The following is a 19,742-nucleotide window of genomic DNA, read 5'->3' as shown; positions in this document are numbered from 1 at the left end:
CGATGTGTACTTCGCATCGCCAAATTACATGAGTATTTCTCGCGCACGCTTCGCTTCCCTCCCCATCCCTTTTCGACTTACAATTCTTTCAATTTTCTTTCAACTGTAACAAATTTTCGTCATCGTGAAATCAGTACCACAGACAACATAATTGTATATACAAAGGTTACTTTTATGTGCGTGCCGTTTTGAAGGCTATACATATATAGTAATGTCTTTACCGTTGTGTATATATTTACATTCACTTAATCTTATGTATTCTCTGTTCTCTGGGATCAATTGTGATTTTGCTTTTTTGTCAGTATCTGTTTTCTTTGCGATTTTTTCTTTCTCCTTTTTTCGTCATTCTGCGAGCTTTGGTCGATTTTATCGAAATTTAGCCGTGCCACGGCAATGCCCTTAAGTCTTTGTTTCGTCTGTTGAACATTGGATATAAAGACAGGCGCAAAAACAAGAAGTGAGTGGAGCATACAATACTGAAGTAGTGCATAAACAACAAAGGAACATGCAAAATTTAATTAAAGTCATCTGTTTGGTGGCTTTGTCTTACAGAAGTACCTTCTACGTATGTCAGTGTTTTATATTGTTATTTTGATTCTCTAATTGAAGCCACCACTTTGTCAGCTTTTTCCGTAATACATGCCATGAATACATGAATAACGATTTTTTTTCGGTTATTCTGCGTTCAGACCATTGACATTTATCTAGATGTACGCAAACATTTACATATATATATATATATATAAAATGAATATTTTTCGCAAATTTTCGTTAGCCCTGGTGACGAAATTCCCATAAAAACTCATACATGGCAATAATTTTGGTGAAATATTCCAACCAACGTTTCAGATAACCAAAGCACATGGACATGCACAACGTACTTATCCAGTTTTTAGAATACAATATATTCACAGGATTCAACTTTTAAATGACTTACTTTCATATAAAATATTGAGTAGCATTCACAGTACTCAGCTGATGGTAAGGCCAAAGCTACATTCTGCGAAATTTGTTTATTCAACCAGATCCAATAAGATCTGGAAGTGAAAATCTCCAGTACTGTTTGTGTTCGTGAAGCTTTTGATTTTCTTGTTCGTCAAGCTGACGACATCTTAGTACAAATTGAATTTTGAGTACTAGTGGCGCAACGATTGCCGTATTATTTTGTTTTGAAATTTCGATAGTTCACGAGTTAGATAGACCGAATCCGACTGAAAAAGTGTGTTTTAAGTTTCCCCTCTTTTCATTTTTTTGGGTTTTAAGAGATGCACTATCGAAGGCGCATTTTCATGTTGAAATCGGCATCTGACACCCTCACCATACTCTGCTGGTATATTTTTCCCCTTTTGCATTTGATGACATGATTATTTTCGTTCTGTTTTATGCTTGTGGGTTTATTGTGACCCACAACTTGTGAGCTACTCAAGCTTATATACCAACAAAATACACACATTAAAGCACTTTCCGGAGCACACAAAACATAAAACGCACGAATGTAATAAAGCAGTTTATGTAAATAGCTCTGAAATAGTTTGCTAGAACCACGTCAATGATCATTTAATATTGAAGATAATACTTTTGGTTAGTTTCAGCATCGTTCCAATATTTTTTCTTGTTAAAAAACAATTACAGTTTTTGATGTATGTTTTTTTACCACTTGACACACAACATCGATGAACCACTGTTTGTATCGGATTCAATGAATGATTGAACTCTTTAGTGAACTAAGAAACCAATTCCAATTTGAGAAAAATGTTTGAACTGAAGTTAGAATTGAAAAAATGTGTCTTCATATTTGCTCCGTAGATTCTATAGACGCGATGTCTTCGAAGCTAAAGAGGGGAAACAGAATATTACACAATTGTGGGGTCATGCGATATATATCAAATGAGAATTGTAGTGTAAATTCTTAGCAAACATATACATCGACAACAAGGATGTTTTACCTTTGTCTAATTACTTTTTTTTCTAATTAATTATGAACGACGCCATCCAAGGAGGAAAAAAATAATCATTAAAATAAACATTTAAGGAGAAACGGTAAATATACTTAATTTGGAGAAACATTTGTACATCCGAATGAACTGTCATTGTGTACGGTGAAGGCTGCACACTGCTCCACCCACAAGAGCTCGAGCTTGCAGAGGTGTTATCAGCTAACATTCTGAAAGCATTTTGAATGGTGCACGATTATCGCTTATGGACGCAATTAGATGAAGCGCAAATTGTGATACGATTTCTTACTCTCCGAACTAAGCAATCCATTTTATTTTATGTTAGCGCTTACAGCGCACGCCAATTTGTAGTCACTTGGAATTTACGTGGTACAATTCGCATGCTGAATTCAACTTGAAATAGCATGGAAATTAATTCGGCTATTCAGTGGTTAATGAGCCCATTTTTAGTTGTGACCGTATATTTCTTGTTGTCCCATCTTAAGCTAATATTTTGTTGCAAATGGAAATGTACAAGCACCATAAAATCACTTGGTCTCTTCATACTTCGTATCATAAATTTAAAACAATTTGCCCGAAACAATCTTTGCAATTATTTAATGATAATGACGATGACTTTTTGTATCAATCGGAACGTTCCCTTTGTCAAGTGTGCTTAAGACGTAGCGCGAACTCAACTGACGGGGCAAGATGAAAACAATTGGTAAAATGGGGAAAAAAGCGGATGATGGAACAAAAATGCTCAAGGAATAAAATGATTGAATGAGGTCTGCGCCATCCAATTTTTTGTGTGTTGTATGTCTAGAAGCACTTCTTCTTCGGTGTTTGCTTCCATCTTTGTCCGTTTTGTTTCCCTTTTTTAAATTCTTTTTGAGTATAAGATTTTTCTTTTATTTTCTCATATTATTATTATTATCATTACAGACAAAATGATGACTATTTAGCATTTTATATCTAAGAAAATATGACAATATGAATCGTATGCAATCGAAAATGAAGACCGAGCAAAAAATATTAATGATACTCATTCCGAAATGATGGAAAGTTATTTCAAGAAAATGGTGAATAGAATCATTCTCATTAAATCGAGGTAGTCGATTATAGTGGCGCAGTGCTGATGCTGGGTCTATGGATTCTTTCTCCGTTCGATGTATGATGATGTGTTGGAGTACATTTTTTTCTTCCTTTTTTTCCAGCCGGATCAAACAAGCAACACAAAGCATTGAGAAGAGAAGATAAATGACCCTTCCATGAAGCGATATGAAAGTAAATCTGCGATACCATGCTACGACATGATAATGAAGACAAAACAAACATGCGAAGCGAATAAAAGGAGCAAAAAATAAATTATTATTGATATTGCGATGAATAATAATGAGAATTTTTCATATAATATCTATTCATGGACAGAAAATGAAGATGCAGCGAAAAAAAGTTCTGTAAAATGGGGCAATTTATTAGTCCAGTTCTTTTCCGTTTCATTTCGATTCAGCTAAATCGCAAGATTTCTCCTCATTACTTTAGCTTAATACACCTACAGATAGATTTTTTTTTGTTACCGATTAATTGATGATGCTATTTACTGAGACATATTTACAAAGAGCATTTTTCTTGAAACAATGTGGAAATACTAGATGAGTCCGATTGAATATAGTAGCATCAATATTTATTTTCAGAGATGGAAAGGTCTTAATTCAACCGGGGAAGTGTACTTTGAATCTGTTTTATCAGATCAAACATTTGAGTTTGCTGTGGGCATTTTTGGCATTGTAACTTTGCATTGTATTACATTTATAATACAAAAATTGTTCAGTTTAGTGAATTTGAAATATTGTTTGAATGCATTAATATGAAAGCCACCGCGAGGATCTTCATCGATGAAATTGTTGTTGAACAAATTGAATAAAATATCGTTTATTCATTAATATTGCATGTATTTAGATGTGGGAAACTGCGACCAAAACCTAAAGCAGGTTTAGGAAACGCAGCAGAAAATCCAAATCAACAATTGAACAATCAGTTGCTGTCTAAGGTTAAAGTATACGGGAAAAACTGGCGATCAATCATTGAATCAAACGTTGAAACAGAGAATGCTGCTGCACAAAAAGAAGATGAAGCCACATACGTCGAAGATCTAACCCATCTTTCTTTCGAAGAGGCGGAGGCCCATTTATAACAGAGCAACGCGTCAAATCAGCGTCCAACAGGACTAAAAACAGTTTGGCATCGTGATACAGTGGCTGCAAAATGCATCTTATACAAAGTTAATATTTTGATTGGCATGTAAAGATGGAACGGAAAATGTTGTTATTTTACATTGTTGTTTGTGATTTCAGGTATTTTTGACCTGTTCAATGGATACACTCCCGACATATTTCTACTGGATCGTTAGCTTCAAATACACTTCGATGGGTTCAATACATACGTGGCTGTGACGCAGTAGAATGCAGCAGCATTTTAGTTTTAATTTTGATTTTTCGATTTTAATAATAATTCATGTAACGTTAAGTTATTCTGCTGGGAGCTGATTTTGTGCCCATGCCAAAGTACCTACCGCTGTGTCGGCTAGTAAGTCAATAAAATGCGGATTGGAATCTGTTCTGTGCAAAATCGTTGTAATATTGTGTAAAAATGTGGAGTTCAACGAGTGAAAGTGTTATGAATAAATTTTGTGGAGAAAGGTGATTTAGAAAATTTCTCCATGAAAAATGCGTTATAAAAACTTTGCAGCAACAACGACGTTTAAGAACAGAGGGAAACGTGATAAATAAAAATTGATCGCATGCAATACTTATCTCATTTATCAACGCTATACTTTATTACGTTTTCGGAAAATTTTTTCGTTCGTCTTTGAAATTTGCCTTGTTTAGTCTACAATATGGCAAGTTTTTTTTTCGCCAAAATGAAAATAAATTTGGAAATATTTACGAAATATGACAAAGGATATATTATGGTTGTAATCAAGTCAATAACGCAGCAATGACAAATTGGTTTCTGTTTAGCAGACACACGGAATGGTGCAATATACACTCTGACTTTTCATGCCGCATCAATGGCAAAAATCATTCGCTACGCGTAAACGGGTCGAGAATTGCGTTACCGTCTGCTGAATTACTAGTTTGTTTTTTTTTTGGAAATGTGCGCTCAGTCTCAAATACCAATCAACACTCGAAGCAAAAAGGAATCAACGAGCAAACGCCGCGGCTCCTCAACTGAACTACAAAGTCAAGACAAAGCGTGTTATTCAATGAACAGCAATATTCATGGCGATATTATTTAGTATTCGTATTTTGTCATGATATCTCGTTTTGATGATTTTGGTGGTGGTGGTTTGTCTGTGTATGGGCACCATAGAACCTTGCAGCCATACGAATTTTCATTATTATTGTTATTATAAACGTTACATACATACATAATCAACAATAGATTCGCTTGCAACGCTTCTGTATGCTCCTAAGTAATTGGATATTGAGATTTAGCAAAAACAATGTGAAGTAACAAGTAGACATTGAAATAAAAGATAGAATTGATTCCATAGCTTGGTGTGTGCCTTGAATTTTTTTTTCGTTATTCTCTTAATTAAACCGAAGAACACGAACAAAGCAACGAAAAGAGAGAAAAAACACACAAAGAAACGACAGAAAATTTGCACATTGACACTCGAGCGAGACGCCTATTCATTAAATATTGATCCAAGCGGGTCCCGGTCCATTCATGTTGTCGTGCCCGAGACGGTGTTTCATTATTTTTGTGCCAGAATGCTCCATTGTTTCGTGAGCCGAGCCATTCATTTAACTTGACTTACGACGTAATGCTTCGAAAAATGCTCGGCTATGAGCAAATTATATCCTTCAATTATTTTTCAAAAATCCAAATCAATCCATCTAACGATCAAAAGTCAATGTTGGAATTTGCCGCTTCGCAAATACGATGTTCGTTACTATCGGTCGAATGGAATGCGTCCATCAACAGCACATTAGACACATGCCAAGACGAAAACCTTTTGAGACCGAAAATAAGGATGAGACGTCAGAAAAAGAAAGAGCGTGAAGAAAGCGAAGAAAAGTCCGGCTAATCATTTTCAATTGAATTGAACAGCGGGCGTTTGAGGTGCAACCTTCATTAATAACAAACTGGCTTGGTTTTGATTGTCGACAGCTTTCTCGGCAATTCTTTCACTTTTTCGACATTGTATTCAATTGGAGTGGTTTCTCGCTTTTTGCTTTACTTATTAAATGAAAAAACAAACTCTTTTTGAGGTGAATTTTTGTGCCGAAAACAAATACAGAACAGCCCTAATACCAATTATATGTTAACAAAGATTCCAATGTGTGAAGTTGCACTTTTGGCGTTAAAATCATTTTAGCTCTAATTTCAAATATTTTTACGAAGGTAATATCCCAGTCTCGTTCAGCACTAGGTGTACTTTCGTCACAAGAACACACTATCATTTTCTGTTTGAGTTCGATACACATGGGTGCTGGCAGGGGTCTAAATGTCCGCCTATAATCATAATTGATTGCGGACACTCCATTGTATATATGATTTCTTTGATTTTTCTGCATGGGAATAATGTAAAGCTGATTGTGATTGTATTATGTATTGATATCATCATGAGTTGAGACAAGAGTCATCATGTCTAGACACAAAGCTGTGAAAATATGAAATACCACAAAGCTCAAAGGTTGAATGCTTTGTTTTTGTTGTATGTGACATACATACGAACCATTGGGGCCTACATAATGACATTTACGGCAATGTTCGAGGAAAATAAATGTGCAAAAACTGATGATATATACAAAGGAAAATACTGCTGCAAGAATCTTAATAACGTAAGCACTGTCAAGGAGCCATCCTTGTTTTGTAATACTCTGCATATTCATAATAGCATTTCTTTTGGAAAGCGTTTTATCATATGCATGTTCTAAACTGGTACCAAAGGCTCGAAACGAGTGTATATGTATACAATCTCATTTAAGGAACATTGGTTGGTTCGATTTTTCGATTACACCTCCATCCTCCATGCAGCATAAAAGCTTTGATCTTGAATACATTGTAAGGCACAAAGTGATGCAGCTACGTGTACAAGCAAAAATGGACTAGATGTTAATACTCACATTTAGTTTTTTCTATGGTTAACTTTAATTTTACAAAGCACATGCTTACGTGGGAAAGGGCAAAAATGTGTAAACAGTGTGACAAGTGGAAAAAAATAGTATCATAAACTTTTGCGCTTTGAACATAAAATAAAATCATTTTATGTGAAAGTCTAATATGGTATCCGAGTCTAAACGTCATATTAAATGTATTGCTATGCTCTCTTTGTGTCAAGCATATCCATCCGTATGCAAACCAATACAATTTTTGTTGATGATACTGCTTCTTCTTTTTCCCATTATGAACGTCGCTATTGTTATGAAAATGTTGAGAAATCAGTGTATTTAAATGCCAACATCCGTGTAGGTCTATACTAAATGGATATTTTTTCGAAATTCGTTCTTTATTGTGAATAAACATTTTTTCAACACCAAATTATCCATTAAAAATATATTTATTTATACCAATTTGATACGAATTTCAAAAATATTTTTATTCAGTATAACCTTACGCGGATATTGGCATTTCATTAAACGCACTCATTTCTCAACATTTTTACAACAATGGCGGCGTCCTTAGTGTGAAAAAGAAGAAGCAATCACAGTCAACCAATCGTACACGGATGTGCATATCGTATGTGAAAACAGCTAAAGCAGTTCAAACAGCGGATCGGTACTACTCGAAATCGATATTCACAGTGTTGGTATCAAGGCATGAACCTCTCGTTCTGGATCGTTTCATCTCTTTGAATCATTATGTGAGATAAAAACAACCACGAAAAAATAGTCAACAATAGTCAATTATCGTATTGAGATCAACAATTATTAAATGCGAGTGTGTCGATGGCTTTTGTGGTTCAATACCAGCGATCTTACAAATAAATTTGCACTTTTTTTGTTGCAAAAAAATACGATATAATTCAAAAGTAGTCACTCCCAAAAACCATCTAAATTTTATATGATTAAGGAAATGTGTCTGTTTTGCATCCCCTCATTTTTTGTTGAATAATTTCTTATACATTTCACATTTATCGTCGATGGATTTAAAATGATGGATGGATTTTTAAATAACCCCATGAAAGCAATCAAACAAAAACAAAGGATTGGAGCAGAGGAAAAAACAGATAAACGTGGCGAAGGAACAAACATGTCAAAAAAATTGCTGAAACACATTTCCGCAGATGGTGCAACGTTGCACACCACACATATCAGCAAGGTTCACATGGTTGCAGTGTGGTTGCTTTAACAGCAAAAACTTATGGAATATGCCTTTCGCCACCATTTTTATCGCTATCGATTTTTGTAAAAAAATCCTTTTCTGATGGTAAGTCTGTTTTAGCTTACAGCAATCTCTGCTATTTGTTCTCTTCTCGTTCTTTTTTTTCCACTCTCTCACTCTCTTTTCTTCCTCACCCGCTCCCTCGCTCTATCTAACTCTCCCAGTGTTGAGTACTTCTTCTAATTTTTATATGTAGCTGCAACGAACAAAACGTTATGTAAACAGTCGTTGAGATTGTTTCACACCAAAAGTGGTCGACTAGCACGCTGAAAAAGCTATTTTGGTTCGGTTCAAGCATACGGCAAACTGGCGAATACGTTTAGCTTAATCAAATTTACTCTTTGTAAGTACAGAATCATTTGAACCGTACGACATATGAACTGCTGAGAATAATAGACTGACGATAGCAGACTTTTCACAAAAGCGGGATAAAAATTTGTTTTTCGCAACCTTTATGATTATGAAAATAGTAAACAATACAGCGGCACCTGGGGACTAAGTGCAACGTGTCATACTTTAAACGTTTGAACTAACACAGACGCACTTACACAGACGCATACTTGTTACAGCAAACTATGTGCATGATTCTCTATTTCTCCAACCAGTCGCCAGGTGACGCTTTATTGTTCTTGTTTGACGTTTCCTATCTATTTGTACAGACGATCAGAGAGGCTGGTTTTTTGCAAAAGAGACATTTCAAAAGGTTGCACGCAAACGGAACATTTTATTTTGTCGCATTTTGAATTTTAAAGCCGTCATTACAACAACAATATACTTCTCTCTTGCTTGCAACCTTTTGAAATGTCTCTTTTGCGAAAAATAGATTTTTATCCCGCTTTTGTGAAAAGCCTGCTATCGTCAGTCTATTATTCTCAGCAGTTCATATATTACACATGCATTTGCGATAGATACTCATTGCGATAGATACTCATCTTACATGGAAACGATAGTATTTAAAATGAACCAAGAACCATTTTTCACCATTTGCTGTCCATGTACCACATATCGGTGAGCATAAAGATGATGATGAAAAAAGCAATAATAAAAACTAAACCAATGCAATATTTACGAATAAGCGTCCGAACGAAAAGTGACACATCAGAAAATGTGTTATTTTTTTTTTATCTTTTGAACTAGATGCTCTCGAGAGGAACACGCATACTGCTGCAATTTCCTACGTGTTTTTGTTCGAGTTTTTCTTTTCTCATTACGTTGTTGCTATTTTCCGTTCAAATACAAAGAACCGACTTTTCTTTAGGATTTTCCATGCATTCACTTGATATATAAACGTTGTTTGCTGTCTGACGATTCATGCTAATTCCTTCAAATTTCCCACTAAGCGATTCTGAAGGCAGGGTCCGGAGTTTTAAAAACTGAACCACATCAGATCATTTGCTGCATACTTATACTCGGTGTAAAAATTGTGGAGACAACATTAAACCATACTGTCACGAAAATCTTTCGACATTTGAACGCATAAAAATTATCTCCAACCAGAATTGGAAATTAACAAAAAACATAACACTTGGTACTCTAGAACCTCTGTTGTAATCATAACATCGCTAACATATCAACCCCTTGAAGAATGGCTAGTGTGATATAAAGCCAAAACTATTCAGATGAATAGCTAAAAAAAATGGTAATGGATAGGTGCATTTGTATATGAACCATTTTATGCCAGAGATAATATCAGCATGTGGTTTTATTTATCAAACACGGAGAGCTTCATGTACTTACGAGCAAAAACGAAGAAATTACCATAGCATGGAAGCAAGAGTCTAACGGTTTTTTTTCTCTAACTGAGAACAAGGGCAGGATTTGAATTGGAAAAATGACTATTTTAATTCTTTGCTCGTTTAGTGGCACTACGTTGCAAACAAAAACCACAAAAATAAATGTTTAAAGCATTTTCGAATCAAAAGTAAGAGAAGAATATTTTACATTGTTATCAAATGTGATTTATTTGATTATGCTTGATTGGTTTCGCACATGGTTTCGCATTATAGAGTAATGACAATATTGCTATAGCAATACGAATAGGCCAGTCCAATGCACGTTTTTTTTTCTCTTCAAATTTAATGAAGAAGAGAAATGGCCATTCACATCGTTATATAATAAGCGTAACTTAATATATTATACGCTTTCATCACTCGCACAAGCTGTCGTCCGCTATGCTCCAACAATATTAATCGCTTTCGAACAAAAATTTGAACTTTGCTAAAAGTGCAGAAAAAAAGAGTTACTTACCCCCTTCGTCAGTCATCACGAGGACAGTTGTGGCGGGTCCCGGTCCCTCTGGATTGAATACTTGTAATGATACAAGGTATTGTGTATATGTCTCGAGATTGTGTATCTCATGACTCTGCAAAATACAATTGAATAATAATTATACAATGTGTGAGTTAAGAGAAGAACAACAACAACGCTGCAACTATGTCATGTATACACGTTGTAAATGATACGGTAGAAATTGCTTTTAGAATTGATTTGGTTTTTTTTCTCACAGACTCATTTGCGAAATTACATACGAAATCAAGTCTGTAAAAAAGAATGCAGTTCTCATGATAACATCATTTTTCAAAAACGATTTTCCTGCAATGCATCATTTTTCATGGGATGCACGATGTGAGTTTGCATGTTCGTTTTCAATGTCGTCGCTGTTCGTCGTCCGTATGCGAACGGTGCAGTGTGACTGCTTCTTCTTCTTAACTAACACATCTATACATGTAAGTTGCCATATTGGTTATAATGTTCACAAATGGGTGCGTTTAATTATATGTCAGCGCACTGTCATTTTGCGCGCATTGGTTTAGCTCGATGTGAAGCCGTGTGAAGCATAGGAAAAAAAAAACAACTACAATAGCCTACATTCCATGTAGTGCTAAAAAAGCCGATAGAAATCGATAGAAATAATATGGTTCACGATTTTTCAAAATATCATTTTTGCTCAAAAGTTATCGTGAATTGTCACGTTAATGCGACCAAATGCGAACGAGCACGACTGGTTGCTCGCGGTGTCTTTTTATCCGTTTTTATCTGCCGCGATAATCGTCACGTTAATACGACTGAGCACAACACGGCACACAATTTTATCGGCTAGAAGAAAATGATACGATTTTTTATCGGAATTTGCATTGGCAAGATTTAATTCTTGTTTCTTGCGATTTGGCGAATGTTACATGTTACGACGTGTCAATTTTAATTAGAAAAAATTTCTATCGGCCGAAAATGTAATAGTGTTTATTTAAGCAGTAGCACAAGATGATAAATCGAATAACATATGCGCATGTTGACGCATCATTAAACGCACTCAATATACTGTATACATTTTCAATATGGCCGCGCCCATTGTGTGCGACAGTGTGAAGAAGAAGAAGCTGTTAGGGATGCTGTTCGTTCATTATTCATAATTTCACCTTTTCGTTTTCTTTAATATTCCAGACATATACGATTACTGTCGATTGACAAGTAAGAGAAGCACAAATAACTTCTGCGAGAAAAAGTAAAACAACGTAATTTTCAATAAAGAGATAGTACGATACTACGTTTGACGAATTTCAACATCTCACTCAGACAAAGAACTTTCTCAAAGACTGTGTTGCCTCTAACGCTGCCATTTCCGCAGAATCTCAGTTCTTAAAAATCGCATTCTTACGATTTTCAAGGGAAAAAAATATATGTCGCACTTTTGCATGCCGGCTGTCAATTTATCGTCGATGAAAGTGATAACAGGTACTATTCAGGATGTAGCATAATCCAAGGATTTTTGTTAGTAGGTGAAAAAAAAACGAACGAAAAAAGAACGAATTCATTGTTACTCCGCCATCGAGGTGTAAAGTTCGAATAGTGCACTTTATTTTATAAACTAACTTGACGGAAATTGCAATTCAGTGTGAGATGAAAGAGAAAACGAAATAATCAAGTCTTAACTTTCATTCACATCTAATGTATTATCTAACCTACAATTGAATTTATGAAAGATGAAGCTATCCCAAATGGGATTCTTCGAAAGTTTTGAGGACTTCTTTGTCAGTCACAGGTGTAAAATTCTATGCAACGCACAATTTTACATAGAACTCCACGCTTGTTCAATGCATTGCATCAACTGTTCCATTGAATTCATTTTATACATGAAGGAAAGGCGCCCGAGAATATCTTTATGCTGAGCATTTCCACACAAACATTCTAAAATCTACACTCTATGCTCCGTCGTGCTGACTAGGATGGAGTTGAGAAAAATTCTCGTTTGCAATTTATTGTGTTCACTTCCAAATGATTTCCTTCTTTGCAAAAAAGGTGGAAGACGTACGAAGGATAAGATCACATTCATCCATGAAAAAAAAATCTTTTCGTTGGCTGACATCTGAATCGAGTCTCATCTCCCTCACTATGATCCATATATACAAGCTCACAAATACGTTTGCGCTTTCACTTGCTTTTTTCCATCCTTTCTCTCTTTCGAGTACATGCTAAAACAATGACTTAATACTGCATTGTTTATATTCGCTGGGTCTATGTTTACGACTTGTAGACGCGCACTCGGATCGTGCAAAAGATGTTCGTAGTGAAGGCAAACTATTTGCACGAAAATGCATTCAACGGTTTGTTACCTTCAATACAATTAGAGTTTTATTATATTGCTGAAAGTTTTCTTTTTCAATTTACATACTAAATAGAAAGGTAACGAGAAGCGTTGCACAAAAATACGATTCCGAAAAATTATTCAGCGTAAACTGTAGAAGCTCGGGCAGCACGAACACAACCCGAGAAGATTTTTCTGAATATATTGAGTTTTCCCTATGTGTTTGTATTTATCCCGCATGCACTCTGTATTTGGTGGCAAAGTTTCGTCAGTCATCTTCTAAGACATTTATATGCGCGAACAACATAAAAATAAAAATGAACAAGAGGTGCTTATTCGGATCTTATCTTCGGCAGCAATGAACGTATAAATGACGGTAGAGAAATGGTCAAGTGCAAAGTACATTACAAATATAGTATTGATAATGATAGTTCTTTTGAATGTCGCCGTTATTGCCCATCAAAATGAAATTGTAAGGAGAAAAATATATCAGAAAACAATTTGAAAGCGTATTGCATACAAAGATGACGAAAATCTCGACATTTGTTTATTGTTTTAATGGTGTACATGTATTTATAATGTTTTTAACTGCCTGATCTGTGGATAGCAAACATGTTTCTATGATGTCCAGACTTCGTTCGATGTGAATAATTCGATTTATTCCACACAAATAAATAAGGAATGGTGAAAATACTGCCATTGTTACGGTTTTCACGAGTTAAAATAATGCTATCCGTGAATTTGTTCCATTACTGATTAATGTTCCTTTTATAAAAATGTGCACAGAAGGAAACCAAAACTCATTCACCAAATGTTAAGGTACAGCTGAAAATGTAATGTCTTCTAGAAAATTTGCGACTATCCTCATGAAATTATAACCATGTTTTAATAAAGTTCACAAAGATATTCAAATCTGACTATTATTAGCAACAAATTTTATATTTTTTGAAAGATGTAAATTTTGTTAAAATCCGTTCAGTGGCCCAAAAGTTATAGCAAAAATTCCGAATGCCCTCTTGAATCGGCGACCAAAATCGGCCGCCTAGGAAATAGTACCTTTACTCGTTCAATTCTCTTTAGTTTCATGAATTTAATTTAATCATCCGAACAAAGTGTTAAACTTCATTAACTAAATTTCCATTTTGAATATGCGAGTCGTGATTTTTAAAAATGAATTGCTTGTGTATGAAGAATTATAAGTGTAAATAATCATGGTACACTGATCTGTTTCGAGTGCAAATCCAAGCGACAAATAAATTGTTACAATTCATTTAAATGTGTACTCGCATTGAATTCATTCCATACAAGCCGCAAGTCCGTTACACACCATCTGCATCACTCAAACTAGAATAATTGCAACTTTATTTGCTCACTTGATGTCACTTGTAAGACACAATCCTCACTATGGTTATAACTAAGTTAATATTTCTTGTATTGTACTTTAAATGAGCTGAGGATGCAACTGAATGCGGAATACGAATGAAAAGAAGAAGAAAAGAAAACCCGGTAAAGTTCGCGAATTTTGAATGCATTGTTCGGAACAACAGCGAATGGAATGTAGTAGTAAATCAAGACTTCGATTATTTTTTATTCTTTCCGCACTTCGGTAGATGTGAAAATAGGTGCGCAGTTTTTTACATCGTCGAATTTCCATTGAAATATCTTTAGCATAAGTATTGATTTTTTTCATAAGCAAATATAATATAAAAACGTGGAGAAAAAAAATGCTCAGCATGAAAAGATGAAAGATGAAAATAATGTGAGACAGAGTAGAAAAACGAATGAAACTTACATTTCGTACATAAATCGGATACCATTTTTTCATCGAATAATGAAAATGCACGGAAGAATGGAACGAAAGTAAATACCATCGAAATTTTCGTAAAACTACTTCCGAATTCAAAATTTGATATGCAAATAATAAAATTCGAATCGTGGAGCACATTTTATTCATTTCGATTATGCATGCGAAATTTTAAATGATTGAAAAACGAAGGCGAAACGATTTTCTATTAAAATTTGATCTGATAGTATTTTCGATCTACTGCTGCTGCTACTACTTCTTTTCTAAATCATTTTATTTTTCTTATGAACACACCAAATGGTATCAGGGTTAATATTGAAGAAAGAGTATTAGCATTAAAACCGACCCCAATTGTGCATGTTCATTGTTGCTGTCTTTGTTAACCTATTTTCAGCTGGAATATTTGGCTATATTTCCAATTTGCATCGGTTTTGTACTCACCTCGACGCTGCTATCTCTTATGTAAATCTCTTCAGTTGTATCATTGTGTCTGTCGCGGACGCGGTACGTTATGCGATATCCAAGGAATTCGCCCAATATTGTATCGGGTGGCGGTGGTTTCCATGATATGTAAATTGAACTAGACGATGTGTTGTGAGCAATTGTTGTCACTGGCTTGCCAATCGGAACTGTGAAAAAGATTATAAAATAAACATCGATTTTGAGTTAGCGAAAAATATTTGTTGTGAACATTTAACGATTTGTATTCATTTCAAGCATTGTACAGACCTGCCATCGAGTTGGATAGAATTGTTTGACAATTTAAGTGCTTCTATTCTACAATACCAACTATTTTGTCGTGCATGACATGTTGTGATTTTAGTGAAATAGTATTTAGTCGAGTGATATTTTTGCTTTTTGTCAGCATTGTTCTGAATGGATTGTATGGATTAAAATGGGGGTTTTGGTCAAGGGCTTAATAATCGTCCAAGACCAGAACCGTCGCGTAGACAAGAAATATCGTAGAAGTACTTTCAAGTTGTAGCATAATTACATCGGTCAACATAATTACCGCACGGATAATCTTTGTTTCCATATATAATTACGTCAGTTTGGATACACGTCCAATCACTCATCTAATTTAATCTTACTAAGCAGCAAGTATGCATTTATGCAGTACACAATTCGTGGTTGGAAATATGTATTTAAACAAAAGAGCCTTTTCCCTGTACATCTCTCTCTCTCTCTCTCTCTCTCTCTCTCTCTCTTTCTCTCTCTCTCTCTCTCTCTCTCTCTCTCTCTCTCTCTCTCTCTCTTTGGCCGTTGGCTGTAAACTTAACAGCAATAAATCACATCACGTTCGCTCTTATATATCTTTTAATATTCAGTTTTATGCGTTTTTCATTCGATTCATGATTTATTTCGAATATATTCACAATATAACTCATTCGTTTTATGGCTCCAACTCCGGCTGTAGATAAGTGTCTCTTTGCTTCACTTTTTTGCACGGACAGATGTATGCACTTTGTGATGCAACAACTGCACATAGCTTCTCAAACTGCACAACCGAATTTTTGTATGTGTTGGAAGGGGGAAAATGCTAGCGTGATGCTATGTATTATAATATAAGAATGAGTGTTCTTTGAGCTAGCGCAGCGTGATTTTTCTCATTTTGTACACTCCAACATTTTCCCGCACACTCGCAGTTTGCGTTGTTATTGGCCGCTGTGCATTTGAGTCTTCAGCAGTGAACACCCGCAATGTTGACTCTTATCTAAATATCTACTGATGTGTGTAGAACTTAACTGAGACCTGAAACTGCCAAAGTTTTACGCAAATACACACAATTTTTATAGATAATTCGCTTGATACATGACATATATAAATGATACATGAGCGTACGAGCAGTCCAGCCAGTGAAATCATGTATGTAATTATATGTATAAATTGATGCGGAACATTATAGAAATGTGGTTTACCCTTGATCCGCACGTGCTGTATTTAAATAATAAAAATTTAAATTCATTCTTTTTCAAATTAATTGAAAAAAAAAAATTCGTTTCTTGCCGCTGAAATGTTTCACCGGCTCAAGTTGCGACACGGATTTATTGATGATTATTAGTGATGCTGATGTACGTTCCGCAGTCATTTCGGTATATGTCCTACAGTATGTAATATACGAATTGATATGAAATGCAAATATGAGCCATTAAATTTCTTTTCGGCTTATAACAAATATTCGCAAGCACATACAACACTCTTACGCACGGCAATGGAAGCAGCGGAAATGCCGAGGAAAAACTCTGCATGGAAACATTTCCACCGTTACCTAATACCTAATAAGCGATTGAATGCAAGTATGCGCGTGAGTATGAATACATATGAAGTTGACTATGTGCCAATGCGCCTTCTAGTGCCAATGAATTCCGGTGCGCATTGCTTACTTGGCGCGAGAGAAAGACTAGAAGAAGCATATTATTTTTAAATTTTCGGATTATAACAAATGAGAACTAAATGTTATGCAGCACACATTTGCAGGTACAGTCGATTCAATGCAAGCTCCAGTCCAAACGCCAGCCCAAGTTAATGGCAGCAAAAGCACAGCAGGGAGAAAAACGCTCTGTTTTTATACTTTTAATGGGATTGACTCATTCGTACACACTTCTACGTGGGATTTTTCTGGCAGTGACTGATATTTTATTTTTCTGTTTGAATTGTTCACTGGTTCTTACCGCCCGTTTCGTGCTCCATTTTAAAAAGTTCTTTTTCGCGAACTGTTTTACCATGGAAATTCATCGTATTCTTTTTACTATTGACAAAAAAAATGTTTTATGCGTTTCATACTTTTATTTTGTTTCTTTTTTCGACTTTGAATTTTGGTGCCGCCTTCTATCCTCAAAATCGGTCAGATATTGTGTGGGTCAATATGTACGGCTGTTCTTTGGCAATTTTGTGCGCGATTTCTTGGAAATTATCGCATTGTAATGTCTGTATTTGGGAATTGCAAGGAGTTTTGTAATTTATGAACATTAGCAGTGGCGTAGCTGTGAGGGATTTGGGAACAGCCCCAATCTTCGAAATAGATGAAATTAATGGGAAAGTTACCGAATTGAAAAGAAAAATCGAAAAAGCAGCTTTCACTGCTCGGCATCATTTCGCATCTTTCATAGATTTAACAACAACAGTTTGAACCGAGGGGCAAACAACTCAAAGTTAATACTTTGTATAAGTAATACTTTAAGTAATACTAATGTAAATATTACCTAGTATTACTTCAGTATTACTTTGCAGGTATTACGTATTACTTTTGAGTGGATTGCCCCTTGGTTTGAACTCACTATCCGAAAAAATATTTCTGGCTACGCCACTGAACTGAACTGAACTGTACAATAGATATATTTGAACCCTTCGCATACTATTTGGCCGCTGCCTTTGATATAGAATGGGATGGCATATTACCATTATTTTCTTTCGAATGAACGAAAGAACGAATTTTCACTCTTGCGTTCGTTCGCTCGTTCACTCGTTTTGCTGTCCTAAATTATTATAATTTAGTGTAAGGTGCACACATATTCCATTCCTCTCCTCGTTAGCACTGTTCAATCTCAGTGGATGCCTGCTGTGTGTTGAATGAATTTTCACTTTGCAACCACATGAAGGATGTACGTGTGACAGGGGTGCGGAAATGTACATTCGCTTGATCCTTGCTGCTTTCCTTTCTTTTCTTTTCTTTTCTTCCAAATGCACATATTTAGCATTGCAAAACTGAACACTCGCTAAACGGCCAACAATATGATTGAAGCAGTGCGAACTCGATGAAATGAGAAATAACGTGATCAATTTTGAACATTTCGCATTGAGTGGAACGTGAAGGCCTTGGAATGAGTACGAGCAATGCTTGATCGACGAATCATGTAAGCGTATTTTCGTTATTGCGTGAATCCTTTTTTGCGTTTTGCGAATTGTTTGAACCACATGCAATATTCTGATATTTAATTACTAACAATCATTTTTTTTCCTATGAGATTGATTCATTTAGGTAACCGATGTTATCAAGTACATGTTAAACTTTCAGTTTAATTGCAGCTGTGCTCGTTTATTATAAAAAATGAAGAAAACTTTTTTTTTCCATTTTCCGTCTACAGCATATCGCGTGACAAAAATTTCAAGTCATCGTTCGAATTTTGGAGGAAGAAAGAAGGGAAAAAAATGAACGCACACATTCACAAAAGCAAACTTCGAACCATAAGGGTGCCAGTCAGAATGAATGGTGAGGACGGAGTATTTATTCGAAAACGGCAAATATTTGGAGATTTTTTTTCCCTTTATTTTCGCTACTTTCAGTTCAAACATTTCGAAATCATTTCTTTTCACAATATAATGCGTAGACGGTGGCTAATCCAATCGAGAACGGGAATAACGGAGGTAAAACTCACAAAAATGCTCATAATTCGATGACACATTATTATTATTGTTATTATTATTGTGATTTCAGTTTTGACGTTGTTTCTCTTAGCGTTTGTATTAACGAATGACTGCTACACTGAGAGAAGGCAGGAAGAGAATATTCCAATCCGGCGTTGTAAATGTTGACATTCTTGGACCATGGTTGGAACTTGACAAGTGTGGAAATGCTATCAATTAATATTCCAACCATGGTTGGACAATTCACAAAATCGTCTGCAATGACAACATTTACAACACAGGGTTGGAATATTTCCTTCCTGCCTTCTCTCAGTGTACTTACTTGTGCTTTTATCATCACCAGTAAGATGGTTTTTTTTATTCTCTCTCGTTCCCCCCCATTCTCTTTCCCACTGTCTCTGTCTATCAAATAAAAAAACTTTACTAAAGTCAATTCTCGTGCCGAAAGCGAACACAAAACGTGTGATATCAATTTTATAAAATCATTTCGGAACGATTTCAATCTGCCAATTTCTCATTCGTCTAACTAGTTTATACATCGCAATCTTTTAACTTGAAATAGGTGTCGTTTGATAGCTGGCCTCAATACCTTTCAGGGTTTAATTTTTCCCATACGCTCGATAGAGCCTCCATCGATTGAATCGAAAGAGTTTTTCAAAAG

At 35.4% G+C, this 19,742-nt stretch overlaps 1 protein-coding gene and 2 long non-coding RNA genes across 4 annotated transcripts in view; 2 read left to right on the top strand and 1 right to left on the bottom strand.

Annotated features, from left to right (window-relative positions):
* LOC129575430 (tyrosine-protein phosphatase 99A) overlaps window positions 1-19,742 on the bottom strand; it is a 174,496-nt gene that overhangs the window by 35,345 nt on the left and 119,409 nt on the right. Inside the window, exons 9-10 of the mRNA XM_055459046.1 lie at window positions 15,158-15,345; window positions 10,578-10,692 (exon numbers count right to left, since the gene is read on the bottom strand). Of these exons, the coding sequence (XP_055315021.1) occupies window positions 10,578-10,692; window positions 15,158-15,345 (303 nt within the window). The remainder of the gene's footprint in view (window positions 1-10,577; window positions 10,693-15,157; window positions 15,346-19,742) is intronic.
* On the top strand, window positions 888-4,754 carry LOC129575436 (uncharacterized). Of its 2 annotated transcripts, XR_008688800.1 has the most exons (3): window positions 2,693-3,016; window positions 3,152-4,218; window positions 4,292-4,617. It is a non-coding gene; the product is annotated as an uncharacterized LOC129575436 (long non-coding RNA). The 2 variants fall into 2 exon arrangements; XR_008688799.1 differs by having other exon boundaries at window positions 888-4,218; window positions 4,292-4,754.
* LOC129575437 (uncharacterized) lies at window positions 18,478-19,071 on the top strand. Its single transcript, XR_008688801.1, has 3 exons — window positions 18,478-18,570; window positions 18,802-18,926; window positions 19,001-19,071. It is a non-coding gene; the product is annotated as an uncharacterized LOC129575437 (long non-coding RNA).

The sequence above is a fragment of the Sitodiplosis mosellana genome, unplaced genomic scaffold, assembly GCF_009176505.1.
Source record: "Sitodiplosis mosellana isolate CC-2019 unplaced genomic scaffold, AAFC_SMos_1.0 Smas_scaffold_6167, whole genome shotgun sequence".
NCBI classification, from domain to species: domain Eukaryota; kingdom Metazoa; phylum Arthropoda; class Insecta; order Diptera; family Cecidomyiidae; genus Sitodiplosis; species Sitodiplosis mosellana.
The sequence above is the reverse complement of the archived record's forward strand: the minus strand, read 5'-3'. Positions and strand labels throughout refer to the sequence as shown.